Genomic DNA, 18,959 nt, shown 5'->3' on the forward strand with positions numbered 1-18,959 from the left:
TGTTTTGCAATTTGATACTATAGAACTTCAGGACCTCTGCACATTTTCGTACGATCTGCTGGAGCCAATCAAACTTTTTGCATTACCATCTCGGTGATCTTCCTCAATCTGGGCATGTGGGCCTGATACGGTGAATCCAGCCTACTCCTCAAGTAGCAGTCCAGAGCCTCCGTTTTGACCATAGGATGGTGCCCGTCAGCGACTCACAGAACATGTATTTAAGCCATGAGCTTGAAGCTTGAAGATACTTGCAGTTGACATGCAGATCTGAGCTGAGGAAAAGTGTGGCGCTCGTCGGGTGGCACTTCATGCAACCTTCTCAGTCCGGCAGTCGCCGAAACCACCCGTCAGAAACACTCGCTAAAGTCATCTCCACACCTCAAAGGAATGTGATCTAGTATTTCCGGTTCGTTACTACTTCGACCCCCGTAAGACATGTGTCTATGAAATTTCCAGGATGACCTTGCTCTGACATAACCTTCTTGACCCTATAGCCCGTGAGATGATCATCAATTGTGTGGGGCATCCTCGCCGTAATGGATTAGCGCTCGAAGGCTCTTTCCACCTTTCCACCTCCATCATTATCCTCTCCCGATGTCTGCTGCGCTCGACGACGGCGTCAGCGTCGATTCCTTACCAGTCTCTTCCACACCTAATCTCAAGCGACTACCCTGCAGGTCTCGTCATCCCTTTCCTTGGGAAACACCTGGACCTAAGCCCATCCTTACGTCCTCCGACTCCTGTGACATATCATCATCCAGAGCGCTGACAATTGACACTCCTTGGACCGACTCGTTGACACAACTATGGATCGACGTGTCCATTAAACCGTACGAACGAGATCTTGAACATAAGATCCCTATGGACCGTACGCTCTTTCCATCAAGCACCGTTGATGCTGTACGGCTCGTCAGTGAGAGGATGGTGGAGTTGGAGTGTATAGTAGGCAGTGGAAAGGAAATCGTCAGGAGGGTTGTAGTCAGACCTGTGGTGTGGGCGATGAGATGGGCTGTGGACGTGGCGTGGCCCACTGCCTCAAGGAGCGCGAGTAATGCGGGACCGAAAAGTGTTGGTCATGCTGGTGATGATGAGAGTTTAAGAACCGTTGCAGTTTCGGAAAAGGTAGGCAAAGCCTCTTCTCTTCGGGTCATTGTAACGGCCGCTCACGAGGTTTCTGGTTATTCTACTGTAGGCTGTCAAGAGGCGTATTCGATGTGGGTCTGAAGTTTCCTCCTCAACTCTGACTGACAATCCACCGAAAGTGCGTACATCCTCCTTTGAAACGCATCATCGCATCAGTTTTCGGTTACAATAGTCTCTGATCGTTTATCCGTATCGCATCTTTACTGATGGTTCGTTTCATTCACCAGTCCAAATCCTCAAGACATATCACCACCTCAGACTACGACGCATTCCTAAGCATGCTCACTACGCTCCAAACCGTCACTCAATCCCTTATTGCCCGCCTCGACCTCCGCCTCGACCACAATCATCACGCCAGAGACATAGTCGTATACCGTTCGACCGCGTATCTTGTGACAGAATGGGAAGAGGAAAGCCGAGCCACGGTCCAGTCTTTTGCGCACGTATTCGTATTTCTTGGCTTGGCTAAAACGCTGTTGAAGAACGGTGGTATCGGTCAGTTCGCACAGCTTTCACATATCATGTTATTCGTCCTTGATTTTCATGGTGATCGCCAACTCTCACGCACTCACGTGTATTGCATGCATGCATTTAGCTCGCTACGAAACAACCAACCTGGGGATCAACCTAAGTTCCATACGTGCCATACTCAATGGCCTAGTCCGCCCTCCACCTCCCTCTACGCCCTCATCTCCATCGTATTCCGCTTCGTTCCGCAGCGGACGAACTACCCTCATCGGGTCGAAACATGAGAAGAGGTCGGACGGCAGTCACGAACGGGCTGTGGTCACAGCCAAAACATCAGAGAACAACTTGCCACCGATTGAAGATACGAAGGACGCGTTAAAGCGGCTGGAATGGACAATGAGAGGTCAGTCGGACTTGGCTTTACATTCCGAGTGATTTGTCTAGGTGAAGAAGATTCAGTAATGTGCTAACCCGCGTTGTCTCTTTTTTCTTCGCCACCAATAGTGTTCGCGTTGCGGGAGAAATTAAGTGAGGAGCAGAAACGGAAGAATTACGAGGAACATAGTCTTTGATCAGTACTGTAGTGAAGTGACTCACTGTCCGTGTATGATTTACTTATAGAGGCAGAGGCACCGATTTTGAAACGAATATATCTATGCTATGTAGGTTATAACTGACGGAGCTGCATGCACCAGAATGCGAAGTGCCGAAGGGTCAGTGCGTTATGGCTCTGATTTCCTGACCGCCAGCACATCCAGGGAGGGTATAACGTTTACCCAGGTTTCGGGAGCATCTGTTCAGCATAAGATCTATCCATACGTGGGCAGGGTTCAAACCGAGTTCACAAAAGTCCATAGGTACCGCATACCATTCCGTACTGGGGGAGCGCTGCCTTCGGCAACAGCCACCTTGCTTGGAAAATTAGTTTGGAGAGGTTTAAATTTGGAGCTCCTCCGCTCTGAATGCAATTAGGTAGCCAACTGTACAGGATGTGAAATATCATGGATAGTATGCACAGTATAATTTTGATCATTTGAAGTGCCCAATCCAAAACCACCGGACACAAATAGAACCTCAGGAGGAGGGACTGCCCACCGTCCACAACGAATCCACCTCCGACAAAATTGTCCGTGAGTTGGGTTGGCCTGCTACTTAACAGATCACACATTCCTCCGTGTTTGGTAGCGAATGACGCCCTTTCTTCGACCACTACTAGTAGGCCACCTAGATCTTTGCTCTTTCAGTACTTCACATACCGATTGCTGCCACTAGTGCTTGTACTTGATGGCCTTGAGTTCGGTAGCAGCCTCTATGCCCGTGGTCGGATAAGACGTTATCCAACTTCAGTACATCCTCGGCTGCAGTGACCGAGGATGTGTGTTAGGTCGTGCGGAATGAGTGAGACATGGATTTGAGCGTACGTCAGTCACTGTCATCCTCGATGCATGTCCTTTGCATGCCCAAACGTCTAAGCACGAACATATCAACAGGCAATGTGAACAGTACAAATAAAAAGCGGAGATGCGAGAAATTGCAGTTAGGTTTCGAGGTGAGCACGTCATGGTTCTGGTCGCCAAAAGCTTGTTAATATTCATGATAGTCATCTAACAATGATTCAAATGCGGGTCGACGGGATCAGGGGTTTCGGGGAGGCCTTCGCATGCCCTAGTGAAGCAGGTAGGGTCACAGCAGCGAGTGGCAGGATGGTTCCACAAGTCGTTTCAGGATACCTGACGATAGATGATGAGTGATGGAGGATCAGTCCTCGATGAACGAAGAGAGAATAGCTCTGGCTACGGCGTCGATGTTTGCTTGTTCCTTGCGCGTTTACGCTTGCATTGCACGGAGTCCTGAGCGGCAAAGTAAATATTCCTAGCGAATGAAATCAGGTGCCTCAGGCGATTGACAACGATTTCAGACCCAAGAGCAGGGGCAAAGGAGACAATAGGCATATTATCGCTGTTGGTAGATGCTCTATGAAGAGAACGAGGACGTTGTCAGTTCCGTCGGACAGCTGACATAAAATGAACTGTAGAAAGCTTCGACCTGTCGACGGTGCACCATCCTCACCAATTCCCGCGGCAGAAGAATTGATATTTTTGAGAGAGCTGTGAGAGTCAAGAGTGAAAGGTCGTGGGCAGAAAGAAGGCCGTATATTTATGACTTGGTGCGATGAAGAGAGGTACACACATACGCAGGAGTATGATGGTTTGTGGGCATCATCCATGACCCGTAACGAAAGGCAAATCATGTCGAACAAGGGAAACAAATCAAACGATGTGCGACGATGTGCAGCGATGTGTTCAGAGTCAAGAACCAATGATCCTGCGAAAAGCAGTGTGGCAACGACAGGCGACGTCGCCACACATCATTGTTTACGTATGTTTGTGTGGGGGATCGTTTTCGAGTGCAATTACGAGGGTGGGATGGACCTTTCAAGCAAGGTAACTGTACAACACGATAGCATCCGACCATACATCCTTATTCCTCCTCGCACGTTCATCATTGTATATTCTTCGGTTTTGTACTTCCCTGGTCCACACCTTTAGGTTGCACATCTCAGACACACTTCACGCAACCTCATTGATGAAACTTAACCTCCCAAACCTTGACAGACCCCTCCGCCCCCGCCCCAACCACCTTGCCCTTCCCACCCTCACTCTCGCCCAACCAAAACACAGCGTTGACACCGCCACTGACCGCGTTTTTGATCGCGATGTTCTTTACTGGCTTCTCGACGCTCCAGACGTAGATGTGGGTGTCGAGGGAGCCGGAGGCGCAGTGGAGGGAATCGGAAGTCCATGCGAGGGAGTGAATTCGTGCGGAGTGGAAGGACCAGCGGGAGGTTATTGCCTGTTGTGGCGTGCGTAATCATTGTTTCGTTATGGCTCATGTTTGCTCTAAGGGAGGAGAGAAGGACGAACCTTATGTTCTTTAGCATCGTACAACACGATTTTTCCGCTTGACTACGAGCGCAAAGATTACGGTTAGGTTGATACTAAACGAGTCTAGGGATGTTCAGCCGAACTCACGTCACCAGCAGCTAATTTTGAACCGTCTGGCGAAAAGGCAAGTGCACTGACGACGCCTTTATTTCCCTCCAGCAACACGATCTCCTTCAAGGCACTGCCGTCCCAGTCAAAGAGGCGCACTTTCTGGTCCTGTATTGTTACGCCATACCCATACCGCAAAAGTCAGTCAATAATGAAGCAACATGTTCTTCTTTTTCTCCCGCGAAGGAGGGTCGGCGTCAGAGGGAAGGCAACTAGACATACCTCGGTCCCAACGGCGACGAAACTCCCACTCGCAGAGACAGCACTCGGATTGCCCTTCACTTTGACTTCTGCGACGGCTTGATTATCCCTCACTGCCCTCACGCTGTCGGCAGCTCCAACGACAAAGACCGTGCCGTCTGATGCAGCGGCGATCGATTTTGGTTGGGAGCCTGTGGGCGCGGAGGCAGCTCTACTCAGACAAGTCAATGAATAAAGCTGCGTCAGTAACGCAGATTCATTGGTCGATTATCCGGAAGGTTTGAAGGGTGCCACATACGTGAACTTCTCCCCCTCGACCTCCCTCAGCCTATCATCAAATCCAGCAGAATAGACCTTCCCGCTCTCAGCCTTGGTAATCGCAGCGACGAGATTCGTGTGGCCTTGTCCACCAAGGGGTTTCGCTTCGCCTGCAGCGTCGTATGAGAGGATACGGCCATCCGCTGTTCCGACCATGAATGTTGAAGAGGATGTAGGGGCCGCTGACGTTACGGCTTTTTGAGGGCCCTACGACATGGTGTCAATATATTAATGAACGTGTTCTGGTCAAGAGGATGACGAGGACGGAACAGAAGGAGGCGAAACAGGAAGAAGGGGACTTACGTAGAGAACTTTCACCGGTTTCTCGGCCGTCCTCCTATCAAATACATTCAATTCTCCAGTGAAAGAGAGCGAGACGATTGTGTCTGGGGCACTCCATACGTTTCCGACTTGTTGTGATTCGAGGCCTGATCCAAGAGTATATGTCGTAGTAGCTTTGCGCGTCTCGATGTCCCCTGAATAGGTCGACCACGAAACAGATATTAACAAGTCAACAGAAGATGGAGTGCCAAAAGAAAGGCTTACAAAGCTTGACTGTTCCATCGGCGGAGGACGTCGAGATAGCTTTAGAGTCAGGGCTCCATCCAACAGCGTACTAACTCACTCATATTAGTTTCATGTTTTCGTTTCTTCCCCACATTCCACGAGTTGGTGTCGCAGAGACACTTACGGCTGTGCCTTTGTGTCCCTCCTCGAACTCTCCGAGTACATCTCCTGCTTTTCCTTCGTAGAGGAAAACTTTACCGTCGGAGCCGACACTGGCGAAGTGGTCACCAGAGGGAGAGAAGCGAAGGTCTTGGACGAATTTGGTGTGGGTTTTGATTGTCTATGGTTATTTTGCACAAGTATGAGTTACGGAAAGATACAGAAAGAGAGTGATTCAGATTCATAATTGTGTGCCAGGAAGAAGTATGTCGTACCTTGTCGTACTTGTAGGGTACGCCTGTTATGGGTCAAGATATGAGAACGCTCATTGATTTTTGCTTGGGGAAGTGCGCACCTTGATGGAAGACGATTAAGTTGTCGTCCGCGGCTGTAGCTGCGCGGAATGGTCTTTGATGCCGGATGGCCACTGCGTTTATAGTCTAACGGTCAAACCAATTTTGGAACCCCACGTCAACATCTGTCTATGGAACAGAGAAGATGAGAGGGACCTTAGAATGGCCGATAATTTCTCCAGTTGTTGTCCCAGTGTCGAACATGAAAGCGTGTCCGAATCTAGTGCGGCGAACGGTGAGAAGTGCATATGAGTAACAGTCGACGGGTTGGAAAGCTTCAAGATAAATAAGTGAGAACAACACATACTTCTCTCGACCGTCTCCAACGGCAATGATACGTTTGCTTTCTCCATCCCATTCCAGATCGTTACTACACAGTGACGAGTATTCAGCTGATTGAATGTCTTCATAATTTATGAATGTACGCACATGCGACCACCGATGACTTTGTATGATCCTTTGAGAGTCTGATCTTCTCCGACAGTATCCCATACTCGCACTGACAAGTACATACTTTGATACCGAGACAACAAATTTCAGCATGGGAATATGAGGCGCACCTGTTCCAGTGACATCTGCAGAGGCACAGTAGTATCCAGTGGGTGATATCCGGGCCACAGTGGTATTGTGGGTATGTCCGGTGTACGCCACACCAAGTCCTGGATTCTACAATGATGCTCTCATCAATCTTTCACGTTCTTACTAAAACATAGAGATTGACCGACATTGATATCACGGATCTGCAGCAGATCAGTATAAGTACACAGTAATACAGCGCTGTGCACGCACGAATACAGCTCGGCCGTTGGTATATACGATCTTCTCCTTTGATGCTGCGAGTTTGGTCGACACGCCACGCGCTGTGGCTGGATTCGCGGTGTACAATGCGGACTGCGTGAAAGACATACTACTGTTATAGAGGGTGTAAAAATTGCAGCAGATGGTGGTTGTGGGCAAGCTATACCTCACCAAGAGCTGCAGAGCCCGATCTCGATCATCTGTGGCCCCGTGTATGCGCGAAAGAGGCAGGAGACTTGCCATATCCAGTCGAGCGTAATAACGCCATCACGTGGCCGAGACGCGTCTTCAGTTCCACTTTAGTCTTTCGTGTCGTGTTCCTTTCTCCCCCCTACTACCACCATCGTCTCCAGCATTGCTATGCCCAGCCCGACTAACTCACCCTCAGAGGACGATGTTTTTCTAGATAATGCCAACGACGAGCCCGTCATCGTGGACGGCGATGTTCTCGAAGCCGCAAAGGAGAACATTCAACCTCTCGCATCTGGCAGACGCGCTACTTCACTTTCTGCCATCCTATCGACTCCACACGCTCAACGCGAACAAAAGCTCTCTTCGATGCGAAATCGACTTCGAATCAACGTCGAAGTAGCTCTCGAGGACGAAGATGACGATCCTCTAGATGCTTATTGTCATCTTGTATACTGGACTGTAGAGAACTACCCGCAGGGTCATTCAGCCGAGTCAGGCCTCCTCGAGTTGCTAGAGGAAGCGACAAGGGTGCTGAAAGATGATAGGGAAGGGCAGTGGAAAGAAGACATGAGGTATCTGAAGCTCTGGGTCCTTTACGCGACATATGTCGAACGACCGGCCATTATATATCGATTCCTTCTTGCCAACGAAATTGGAACGGCTCATGCTCTGTTGTACGAAGAATTTGCTATCATTTTGGAACGAAATGGAAGGTGAGTTGCTCAGTTTAATATTGGGATGTCGCGAAATGCTTTGTGCCCTACACGCTAGATGTGAGGACAATGAGTTCGACCGCCTTTCGCAGACAGGATCAGTCTTGACGTTTACTCCCCCGCACTGGGTCTCGTACATTTGAATTGACTGGGTATTCTATACCAATTTATAGGTTGACAGAGGCGGATGCCACTTACCTCCTCGGTATCAACCGCAAGGCCGTACCCATCGATCGCCTACAGACCAAGCATCGTGAATTCCAAAAACGAATGATGACCTCTACGACCTTCTCTCATGCTTCTCCGCCCAACCCTACCGACGACGACGATTCCGTCAGCCAAACGCAGGTCCAACCAAAGAAACGCGCTGTATTGGCCGAGGCTCCTCGCAAAGGCGGCACCGCGTCGAGTACCTCGGGAACGCGCACAACTCGATCTCGTAACGGGTCTGGCCAAGCAATATCTTCGAGTTCCACCACGTCTGGTCCCGAACACCCCCGCACTGCATCGTCTTCCTCCCGTCCCGCGCCTCCCAACGCCCGTCTTCAGATATTTGAAGATCCCGCTCCCGGTACGCAGGAAGGCGATGGAGAGAATGAGCCTCCGGAACCGGAGGCGCCTACTCCGTGGGCTGAATTGGGAACGCGGGTATCGAGAGTGAAGGAGAATATGCCCGAGGTGAAAAAGATGAGAGGGACGACATTGAGAGCGGGTGGCTCACGAGGGACCGGTGTGGCGAGGACTGTGGCGAGGGCGGGAGGCCCGAGATTGGAGATTTTCAAGGATCCAGAACCGGAAGCGGGAGCTGGTGATGTTTTGGATGGAGAAGAGAACGACGAGGAAGGAGATCAGGAGCAGGCAGAGACCAAGCCGAGGACGAATGGCACTGGTTCATCGTCGAAAGCTGCGGGCAAGGCTGCATTCGCGCCCGTTCGAGACGAAACAACCACCACCATGGCTAAAACCAAGGCGCTGAGGAAGCCGACCATTCCGTCTCTGTCAAGGTCCACGACGAAGATCCCTACTTCAGTTGCGTCGTCGATGTCTAGAGCCAAACCTGCGTTTGCACCTTTCGTTGACCCAGGTTCTGCTTCCGAGGTCAAGTCAGCACAGGCCGATCAATCCAAGACGACGACGAGGGCAGCGAAAGCAAAGGCCAAGCCCAGCGGAGTGCCTACTAGGTCCACTCTCGCATCGACATCCAAGGCATCGACATCGTCCAAAGCCGCCTTTCTACCTTTCGTCGAGCCCAGGCAACAGGATACTGCTCCACTCGACAAAGGAAAGTCGAAGATCGCAAGTTCCTCGTCTTCGTCTACTTCTAAAGGGAAAGCCAAAGCACCCACTCCCGCCTTCACGCCGTTCGTTGACTTGGATGCAACCGCCACACGGTCGAAGACAAAGGTGGCGAGCTCAGCTTCTTTGGCCTCGAAGCCCGAGCCTGCGTTCATGCCGTTCAAGGATCCTGCTCCCGACGACGATGAAGTAGCCGCCAAAGCACCAACCAAGGCTCAAGCGGCTTTCGTTCCTTTCGTCGATGAACCAGAGAACGCTCCCACAAACAAGGGCAAGGAGAAAGAGAAGGAGAAGAAGGCTCAGATCATGCCTGTCACGCCCGCCAAACCTACGTTTACGCCATTCCGTGACGAGGTACGTTCTCCCCCAAATTTTCGTACTTTCTTATCATCTCCCTTCCATATTCTATCTACGTTCAGCTGATGTCTATTGGCCCACCTTTTAGCCCATGTCGCCTACGTCTGCTGCATGTGCAGGCATCGTCCCCGATAGCGTGATGAAACCCAAGAAGGCCGTCTTGATGTCTTCCGAGGCTGATGCTTTGAGAAAAGATCCTTTCAAGAACTACAAGGATGTGGAGAAGATCATGGGAGATGGGCTGGATGCAGATTGATCATTTGTAAAGAATATTTTTGTGATGCTTATGCTAAAGGGCCGAAGGAACAGGTAGAGCTACGTGGTACGGGATCCGTGGGGTGTTGTGTCTAGCTTGAGTAAAGGATAACCGTGTTGTTCTTGATTGCTCTATGATCCCATGGAACTCTCGTCTGTTTATTCTTCCCCCTAAGACATAGATATGTCAAGATGGGATTGACCGAAGTAAAATTCATGTCCAACCCATCGAGAATGGGCCCAAAAACTTAGTGGACATATCCGGAATTGAACCGGACACCTCTCGCAATTGCTTTGCTAAGCGAGCGTGATAAACCAACTACACCATATGCCCTTATAGAATTCATTATGGTGTTATAACATATCTATCTTTGTGCCTTAGACCTAACTTATCTCGAAGTTGATCTCATCTCTCAGTACTTCTCGGCTTACACTGTACCACAACGCTCGTCGGTATACATCTTTCACTTGCTCTCGACGAAATGCCCCCTCTCAGCAGCCGCTCCTCACCCAAGTGGTTTGAATATCGTTAACCAATAAGTAGATTTGGTTCTCGAAGTCGACAGCCTGGCACTCCCTACTAATGGGAGGTTCCAAAGGCCTCCTTACCGCCACGATAACAATTTTCTCTGTGCTGCCACGATGGGCAGGCTGCGACTCCACTTCGATGTCATATAGTACTTTCGATGCATCTTCCAGGCACTTTTTTCCAGGTTCAGCTTGGTCAATCCATAGGTTTCAGCGCGACCGTTGCAGCTCAGTGCTAGAACTTCCTTTGAGCTCTGCAAGGTTGGGTTATGGAAGCCCGCGGTCACTTACTACTTTGCACTAGTGCGACATATAATCCCATCTTGGAGCCTTCTCGCGATATCTCAGCGAAAGTTTCTTTCTGTGGTTGACGAGCCTCTTTCCAAAATATCGATTCTCGGGCAGCGCGGCTTTCCGGAGGTTACTGTGCAGCCAACGGGTGTGGATGACGAGAAGCTGCGTCTTCTATCGAAACGCCGTACATTCTAAGATGCTCATGCATATATCGACCGAGACGTTCAGGAGGTTTCAAGTGAAAAAAATCACCGTTCTGATCTCGTTTTCTCTCATCTTCTCCCAGCTTCTCCGCTCCTATCGAGAAATTGTCGAAGCATGCCGACGCCATGCCGCAGCGCTCAAAGCACCGAACGTTTCGCCGCTAGCAAATATCTTCTAAAGTTGGAAATACCTGCCCTTCTCAGATGTTCTTTCGCCGGGCTGCAGTAGGCTTCTTCATCGCTTGCTGCACAAACCAGTAAATCCTTTAGGAATTTATTGCCATATGTCTGCTCTCACGGAGTTCACGTTTCCATAGCATCATCCATCATCCCTTCCGTGGCTCTATAGTTTGCCTCTAACGTACTATCGCGGCTCCACCACATGAGATCGTATCATCCGACGGCCGCAGCGCAAGATCATTTGGGGGGCACGATGTCACTTCCACCGTGTCCACCCTCTGGTTCACGATCTTGGGCTTCGTCTAAAATATCGAGATAGGCGACCTGCAGTGCCGGCGGGCAGAGAAAGAGTCTCGCACATTCTCGGTCTTCCCACTACATATTCGTTTCTCCAAGTTTGCAAACCGCCCAACGCCCGAGTACCTTCCGCCTATGTGCTTTGGTACTCTTCTCACTAAATCACAAGTTTGCTACACAGGCAGAATATACGTGCCGCCAACCCCGTGTACTTGCGCATCCAGACACCCCATGGGCATAACTCACGCCTTCACTGCGAACCTTATTCGAGTGGAATCTTCAATTCGCGTGTTTTTTCTCCCTGTGTACAGTCCACGATGAACGCCGGGAAGCGGTCTGATGTTGAACCGCGTGCAGCTCCTGTCTTCAGCACGCTCTATCGCCGTATTCACACTGTAACCACCCGACGAGGGTTGGTCTAGCGATGCAATAGAAATTGAAACGAGAGCTTCCACAGGATGAATGGCTAGAATTTTCCAAGAGACTGCGAGAGGAAAAGGTACCATATGTAAATCGAGATTGATCACGAGACATATGAGCACTACTGGGTGAGAACGAAGAGAACAGTAAAGGAGTGTATGGAGTTATATGGAGCACTATGTATAGTACAAGAAACTTAGACAGAGGAATGGAAGTAGGTAGATGAAGACTGAAATAAAAACACAGCGAGAGAAAGAGTAAGTCCCAGAAAAAGAATGAGGCTTAGAGATGAGTAGTGATAGAAAGAAGCACTCCAGTGGGACAAGAACCGTTTAGATAGCAGCCTCATGGTGGGCGAGCACATCAGCGACCAACTGGGGAATCTTCTCGTGCCTAGGCTTGACATTGCACTCGAAGGGCTTTGGGCGGCTGCAGCAATAGAAACAACAAAAACGCATCGCGTTTAGGTATAAGCATACAAACTCGGAAGAATATTAGGACGTACACAATGACACCCTCAGTGGTGTCAGCGACAGGGATAATTTCCTTGCCATCTGGACCAATAGCCTTGCTGACGCTGAAAGCGGAGACGGCCTTAACGATGGCGATGTAGATGGAGGCGTCGGCCAGATGCGTTCCAGGGCAGACACTAGAGTAACAGTTCCGTCGGATGAGTACACAAACCGACGATAACGGGGACAGATGAGGAGCAGAACTACGAAGATTTGACTTACCGACGACCAAACCCGAAGCAGAAGTCAGCGGGATCTTGCTCTGGCTCGGGGCCCATGAATCTACAGAGTACGACGGTGACGTGGACAGGGTCAACGTGAAAGCCAATCAATTGGTTAGCGATCATAATGCAAGAAGGATCTTTCCGATGATGCAGGAGAATTAGATGTGGAGACTGCGTACCTGTCAGGGTTGAAAGTGAATGGATCCCGGTAGACATCGGGGTCGTGGAGGAACTTCCAGCAGTTGGCCATGACCTAACGAAAAGACAAGCGTCAATCACACTAAAGATAGACAAACAACAAAAAATATCACATACAAGAGAACCTTCGGGGATGGAGTAGTCATCGAAAATAATGTCGCGAGTGGCACGGTGAGGAACGGCGAGAGGGACGATAGGAAGCCATCTGAGGAGCTCCTTGCAAATAGCATTGACGTAGGGAAGCGAAGCACGATCTTCGTAGCCGGGCAAGCGGTCACGGCCAATGACGCTGTCGATTTCCGCGTGCGCTTTCTTCTCAACCTCGGGATAGAGTGTCGTAGCAAGGAAGTAGGAATAGATCACGGAGACGGACTACGAAGCCATCAGTGAGTTCGAGCGAAATGAAAGAGAAGCAACTGCATGAACTCACGGTGTCGGCGCCGGCGCCATAGAATGAGGCTGATGACCACTTGATACGTTCCATCCTCTCCTCCGAGATATTCTTATCCATCAGCAAGTCGTGCGTGTATGATGGTCCGGCCTCTCCCTTGGCGATTTGGCCTCGAATCCAGTTGAGAGGAACGTCGGCAAGGTCGTCGCAGCTTTTGTGATACTTCTTGGCTTGCTGTTTGAAGCTGGCACTATTATTAAACAAGGCAAATCACCACAAACATTAGTACAGCTTCGGAATGATGAACGAAAGGGCATACCCAGGGAACCAATCGGGCACGTATTTGAGCGCAGGCATCATATCGACAAGGAAGGCGCCAGGAGTAGTGATTGCAGAGAATTCGGAGAGAGCCTGATGAATCAACATGGTCAAAATGGGCCACAACGCGCAAAATATTAAGTAACTCATACCCTGTCGGCCAAACCAACTAAGGGGTCGACACCTTCCTCCTGGATCTTGTAACCGTAAGTGATGTGGAGAACCATGGCACCAGCAGTCCTACGAAACAGTCAGAGCTGAACATATCGACTGAGATTCAAATTCAGCTCACTTGCGAGTAGCCTAAAATATAACTCGTATCAGTAAAGATCGCTAGATGCGCCTCGTTAAGGAAAACGTGCTGACCTCATCGAGTTTAGTGGGATCGTCCATGACACGCTTGAGAAACATGGTAGCCTGGTAGTCCTGTGACGGGTAGAATTTGACCAAACTTCCACGGGTCCCGATCACCCGGCCAATGAGCTTGCGAATTTCACGAAGCCTGGTGGCACGTATATAGCTGTCAGCCATACTCAAGAGTGGAATATCGTCAAGTAGAGGTACCTTGGGCCCGCGCGGGCTGCGCTGAGTACGCGATCCCAGCCGCAAAGACTAGCCATGGGGAGCACGGGACGGTCAGAAAGCTCACTACCAGCCTTGTCCAAGAGGTTGACAGCAATCTGAGGGTCGTTGACAATGATGATAGTCTGGCCCATAACGTTGATAGACATAATACCGCCTGCAAATACCAGATGGCCACGTCAAAAATGAGTACAAAAAGTGAATGTCGAATAGATGATGTCCTACCCCATTGCTCGCCCCATTTTGCGAAGGTAGTCCACGCTTTGGAGGAAGGGAATTCAAGGGCGTTGCCAATCAAGGGCCAGCCTGTAGAAGGCAACTTCGCATGTGAACATCGACGATTCAGCAGGAAGGGAATTAGGCTATACGGCACCTTTGGGACCAGGTGGGAGAGGAAGACCAGACTTGCGACTGAGTACCTTGTAGAGAAGAACGGCCGCAAGACCGAAGAGGCCAGCGTCAAGCAAACGAATGGAACTCATAGTTGGAGTGCTGCAGGAGAGAGGAGAGAAGAAGAGATAGAGAAAAGTGCCGTTCGGACAGGTTTATGTGGCCATATCTGGGGCACCCGTCGGCGTTTAACGAGAGGACTGCTGGATGGCGCGAAGCATCGGGTACATGTGCCTAGGACTTGCTAAGTCAACCATCAGAAGCCTCAGAACGAGTCCGCGGAGCCGAGTACGTACAGCAGGCGTGAGGTCTAAGCTGGCCTAAGTACAGAAAGAGTAGGGAACGTCTTCGAGTGACGCCCGGAGCGAGACCCTGAAACCCCGAAGTGCGGCTAGTGTTCACAGCCAGTGCGATGCCTACATGTCAGCAATCACCCAGCCAGAAGCTCTGTCATATCGTGAAATATAGACCGTAGTGTCTCTAGCAGATGCGGTGGAACACTTTCTGGACAAATGGCCAGTTTCAGCGGTCGACATCCCACCAAAATGAATGCCGTGCGCTGGGTTTGTAACTTACGGCAAGGGCCGACGGTTAAAACTTTTGGTGATCTTCTAACCTGGCACGCACGTAACGCAACCTATCCTTGTCCACCAATCATCCAGCATTCAATGCAGTAATTCAATTTCGGTGGACGTTCTCCTATTGCGCTTTGCCGATGACCCTAGCCGCATGTTTTTGAGTATGCTCAAGATGCCGAACGCGTGCCTCAGCTTGACCGACGCTTTGACTGCTTGATTCCTTCGCTCAAATTCCTTTCTTGATTCGTTATATCTGGACTGGATGTTGATCAGGTGAGTGAAGATATCCAGATTCTGGCGCAAGTGTTTGTGGTTACCAAAACTGGAGCCATCGTATCCATTTCAAGCCCTTCTGACCGGCCATCATCTTCGCGAAGTACGGCGTGGGTACGTTCTACGCTTGCCCAAAGCGACGGCCCCATACCCGACACGGTGTTCCTAGCTCCGATTCTCTGATCGGCTTTCTCTGGTCTTTCGCAAATGGCATTGAAAATTCGTGCCAAACGTTTATCAATTCCAACCATTTGACGCGACTCCTTTACTGATTTCGAGACAAATCAGGCAATCTCTCGGATTTGATGGCCCGGATTGGACCCTCGACGACGTTCACATGAACGAGAACTGGAGACGCTGTGAACTTTAGGATCCTGCGAAGGCCCGCGGCAACGGATTTTATCTGGGGTCTCGACGAGACTTCTGAATGCGAAGCCACTTGCCCGCGATGCGTCCGGACCCTGTACGTACGAATGTATGGAGAAGCCTCAGTGCCTTAGAAATCCCAATTAGCACGGCGTGATGACTTAAAATCTTTTACTTGGCTCGCAACGACGAGACGATTTGTTGCTGTCCCCCCTGTTCTTTTATCTTCCCCAGCCTGTCTGCAATTTATCCATAGGTCACTTTCCTTCGCTATCCCACACGAGCAGGGAACATGGCCGTTGCAGCAAACATCGACAATACGTGAGTGCTGTGCAAGCTTGCGGGAGGTTGAGGACTATGGTCTGACGTGGTATTCAGGCTTGGGATTTTGTACCAATCAGTGGTCTTCGGAGTGCGTCTTGTTTGCTTCCATGATTTGTTCCCGTACTGACTTCAACGTTTCACTACTTTCAGGCAGCGTAAGTGAGATCATACTTTCGTGTGCCAGTTTGTGTCTTGATGTGACTGTTCGATATGTACTTAGTTTGTATGGAGGTACGTAGTTGGCAGAATCGTCCTAGCATGTTGACCGACCCGTCCGTGTAGCCGGCTGCATGCAAGCATGGTATTATTATCGCAAGTACAAGAAAAGAGACGATTGGAGGATCAAGGGCCTAGTAAGTTTCTACACCTTTTTCGGCACCATTATAACTCGTTAAATTGAATGCCTCCTTCCAGGTGTCGATCGTTTTAATATGTGACACGACTCAAATGGCACTCTTGAGCGGTATGACTCATTATTAGGTCCCGGTCGATGTCTCGTCTAATATTTTTCCATTTTGTGTAGCTTGCGGTATGCTGCTCACCCCTATTGTATCGTGCGCAGCCGTTTTAATGCTCATTCGTGCTGTTTTCAGTGTACCTCTATTCTGTGACGAACCAGGGCAACGCGGCAATCATGCTCCAAATCGAGCCGTGAGTGGACTGGTCTCCTCCCTCCCGGTCCGCGTTCTGACGTTCATTTCCCCAGAACCTTGATCATTGAGATCATATTCAGTAATCTGATCGCTGTCTTTGTCCAGCTGTACGTCGCGCCAACGTTTCCTCTTCATATCCACCGTAGAGTTTCATTGGCTCACTCCCCACGCATATGTAGCTTCTATGTGCACAGGATCTGGATGCGTGAGTATAGTACTCTCTTCCGACTTTTAACCATTTTACTCACGCGGTTCCTATGACCGCTATAGTGAGTATTGACAGGTGGTACAGGTATCCGATGACCATCTTCGTGGTGAGTAAATAACGTCGTCGAGCTCACCGACTCAGCTGATGAGTGCACATGTATTGCACCCAACAGGCCCTGCTGAGCGTTGGTTCCTTCGGTATGTCAGAACGTCTGTCTCAAATATATGTCGCTGAATTATTCTGCCGATCTAGTGACTCTCAACGGTCAGTGCACAGGCCTGAACTTCTCCTCCTTTGAAAAAGCTGACTCTCTCGATGATAACAGTGTACTGTGCCAAGGCGTGCGTTCTTTCACTTCGCTCTGCAGCCAAAATATGCCGAATGACTTACCTTTCTCATCTATGCAGTTTGATGTTCGCGACCTTCGCCGAGTTCGCCTCGTTGAAGACCCTATCCATGTCAATCAACATCATGGCCGCCGTGACCGACGTGGTGATCTCACTCTGTCTTGTCTACCTTCTCCGTCTTTCGGCGAACAGGTCCGGGTTCAAGCGGACCAACGACATGATCAACAGGATGATTGTCTTCACTTTCAACACCGGTACGTACAGCTTTGCCTTGCTCGACGTACAGCTTTGCCTTGCTTTGACTGGTCTTGCACTATCCTCGCTAATGCCTCCTGTCTTCTCGTCTAGGCCTGCCAACTAGCGTCGGTGCCCTCATGGCTTGCGTTGGCGTACGTTTTATCTTCTGGAATATGTATTGCGATAGTAGCTTATGTTTCGTTCTTTCCGAAGATCAATGCGTGGCCCAACACTTTCATTTACATGTTCTTCTTCTTGATGCGTACGTCTTTCGCAACTATTCTGCCATGTCACTTGTTCTGATCACGAGTATTCCCTCTAGTTGGTCGCTGTAAGCATCGTGATCCTTTCGAAACCAGCTAACGTAGACTGATTTCCAATACTTACCTTTTGCCACGCCTCAGTTTATACCAAGTATGCACACACCATTTTCCTAATTGTTGCTGCTCTCTGACACATTCCTTCACCAGCTCTCTCCTTGTCACTCTCAACTCGCGTGACTACATTCGCCGTGCTGCCAACGGCGACGTGCACCAAGACTCCTACTCCCTCTCCCTCCAGAACGCCACCAACCACGGCCCTCCTGCTGCCTACAGGCCTAATGGACAACTCAACACCCGTGACGACGGCATAGCCATTCGCATCGAAACAGTCAAGCAGTCCGATGCCGACGACGAGCTCGAACAGACCAAGTCGGGTAGCTTCCCTTCACATGTACGTCTTTCGTTCTCCTATCCAGCGTGATATCTCATGTGGCTGATCGTGCAGTCGGAACCGGAAATATCGCAATTGCCACAACAGAACGCGTACAACCCGAACGCGTATGGATCGAAAGTTTGAGGATACCCTGTTAGAGTCGGGCTAGGGTTAGTTGAGCCGGGCGTTGTTGCCGTTCTGCATTAGGGAAATGATAGTCATGGTGCGGCTTCGCCGTCGTTCTTTGCGTTGCACTAGAATCCGACTGGTTCGTCGTCGCCCTTGCCTAGTTAGTACGCACCGCGCCTCGTTTGTCTGTTCCTTTGGTTTTGTGTGACTGCGGCGACCGACAAAATACACCTACCCCTTTGTGATTGCGAGTATACTGCCCAATTTTACCATGCTACCAACCCCGATAATGAAATCATCTCCCCGACACAGACGTGATTAACACTGGACAATTAGTTACGGATCTGTACAAACCATCGGGCTCTGCGATATCGGTTGAATATCGTTATACATACTTAGATACGTGCATACCAGACGACGGGACTTTCGATGTTCGTTTTCTCTTATTTTGTTTATTTCAATCCAAAATCGTTCATTTCGCTGTTCACGTCTGGAACGTGGCGGCGGCTCTGTTTCATTGAACATACATACCGGAAGTATTTCCTCAACGTTCAACTACAGCTAGCAGTGGTTGAATAAGGATCCGGCGAACCAAACCAATGAACGGGATGCATAGCTACGACGCAACAAAGAAAGCCCGAAGACGGTGACTCGGGCTCACGGAATCATTCAAAAGAGCATCCGCTAACACCTGGAAACACACTAACAGCACGCAATGCGCGTAGCCGGGCTCTTCACCGTGGCTCGCATTAAGCAGGATAATATCAGGCAGAATAAGGTGCCATAATGACAAAAGCT

General features: G+C 50.0%; 5 protein-coding genes and 1 non-coding gene across 6 annotated transcripts; 3 read left to right on the forward strand and 3 right to left on the reverse strand.

Moving 5' to 3' along the window:
* Positions 1-594: 594 nt before the first annotated feature.
* STEHIDRAFT_166795 (uncharacterized protein) lies at positions 595-2,265 on the forward strand (the record flags this gene model as incomplete). Its single annotated transcript, XM_007301697.1, has 5 exons — positions 595-1,122; positions 1,193-1,261; positions 1,371-1,638; positions 1,739-2,014; positions 2,116-2,265. The coding sequence occupies 5 exons, from the start codon at positions 595-597 to the stop codon at positions 2,181-2,183; spliced, it is 1,209 nt and encodes a 402-aa protein (XP_007301759.1). The 3' UTR covers positions 2,184-2,265.
* Positions 2,266-3,938: 1,673 nt separating this feature from the next.
* Positions 3,939-7,108, reverse strand: STEHIDRAFT_93780 (WD40 repeat-like protein; the record flags this gene model as incomplete). Its single annotated transcript, XM_007301698.1, has 15 exons — positions 3,939-4,464; positions 4,536-4,577; positions 4,644-4,772; positions 4,887-5,076; positions 5,164-5,390; positions 5,487-5,659; positions 5,730-5,799; positions 5,875-6,030; positions 6,125-6,147; positions 6,205-6,289; positions 6,359-6,422; positions 6,510-6,572; positions 6,632-6,701; positions 6,763-6,868; positions 6,968-7,108. 15 exons carry the CDS (start codon positions 7,106-7,108, stop codon positions 4,192-4,194), a joined length of 1,812 nt encoding a protein of 603 aa, XP_007301760.1. The 3' UTR covers positions 3,939-4,191.
* A 252-nt stretch (positions 7,109-7,360) lies between these two features.
* On the forward strand, positions 7,361-9,884 carry STEHIDRAFT_93783 (uncharacterized protein; the record flags this gene model as incomplete). Its single annotated transcript, XM_007301699.1, has 3 exons — positions 7,361-7,905; positions 8,079-9,555; positions 9,647-9,884. 3 exons carry the CDS (start codon positions 7,361-7,363, stop codon positions 9,812-9,814), a joined length of 2,190 nt encoding a protein of 729 aa, XP_007301761.1. The 3' UTR covers positions 9,815-9,884.
* A 181-nt stretch (positions 9,885-10,065) lies between these two features.
* STEHIDRAFT_t115 lies at positions 10,066-10,147 on the reverse strand. Its single transcript has one exon. It is a non-coding gene; the product is annotated as a tRNA-Ala (tRNA).
* A 1,920-nt stretch (positions 10,148-12,067) lies between these two features.
* STEHIDRAFT_93785 (cytochrome P450) lies at positions 12,068-14,841 on the reverse strand (the record flags this gene model as incomplete). The annotated part of the gene is made up of 13 exons (XM_007301700.1): positions 14,334-14,841; positions 14,186-14,266; positions 13,943-14,117; positions 13,745-13,880; positions 13,671-13,681; positions 13,531-13,618; positions 13,380-13,471; positions 13,100-13,310; positions 12,787-13,041; positions 12,651-12,724; positions 12,470-12,529; positions 12,241-12,384; positions 12,068-12,164 (listed from the first exon to the last, which is right to left on the reverse strand). Exons 1-13 carry the CDS (start codon positions 14,440-14,442, stop codon positions 12,068-12,070), a joined length of 1,533 nt encoding a protein of 510 aa, XP_007301762.1. The 5' UTR covers positions 14,443-14,841.
* A 937-nt stretch (positions 14,842-15,778) lies between these two features.
* STEHIDRAFT_119617 (uncharacterized protein) lies at positions 15,779-18,620 on the forward strand. The gene is made up of 17 exons (XM_007301701.1): positions 15,779-15,888; positions 15,946-15,981; positions 16,160-16,244; positions 16,306-16,354; positions 16,415-16,420; positions 16,485-16,542; positions 16,598-16,651; positions 16,724-16,749; positions 16,815-16,858; positions 16,925-16,949; positions 17,005-17,016; positions 17,078-17,093; positions 17,160-17,353; positions 17,448-17,488; positions 17,550-17,598; positions 17,788-18,050; positions 18,138-18,620. The coding sequence occupies exons 1-17, from the start codon at positions 15,860-15,862 to the stop codon at positions 18,174-18,176; spliced, it is 1,026 nt and encodes a 341-aa protein (XP_007301763.1). The 5' UTR covers positions 15,779-15,859; the 3' UTR covers positions 18,177-18,620.
* The last annotated feature ends 339 nt before the right edge of the window (positions 18,621-18,959 follow it).

The sequence above is a fragment of the Stereum hirsutum genome, assembly GCF_000264905.1.
Source record: "Stereum hirsutum FP-91666 SS1 unplaced genomic scaffold STEHIscaffold_4, whole genome shotgun sequence".
Lineage (NCBI taxonomy): Eukaryota > Fungi > Basidiomycota > Agaricomycetes > Russulales > Stereaceae > Stereum > Stereum hirsutum.

Bases quoted from the DNA above. Each gene is read 5' to 3' on its own strand.
- STEHIDRAFT_119617 (XM_007301701.1), top strand. From the start codon at position 15,860: ATGGCCGTTGCAGCAAACATCGACAATAC. The intron at 16,245-16,305 runs GTAAGTTTCTAC...GCCTCCTTCCAG, and splicing joins ATTGGAGGATCAAGGGCCTA to GTGTCGATCGTTTTAATATG. The intron at 17,354-17,447 runs GTACGTACAGCT...CTTCTCGTCTAG, and splicing joins TGTCTTCACTTTCAACACCG to GCCTGCCAACTAGCGTCGGT.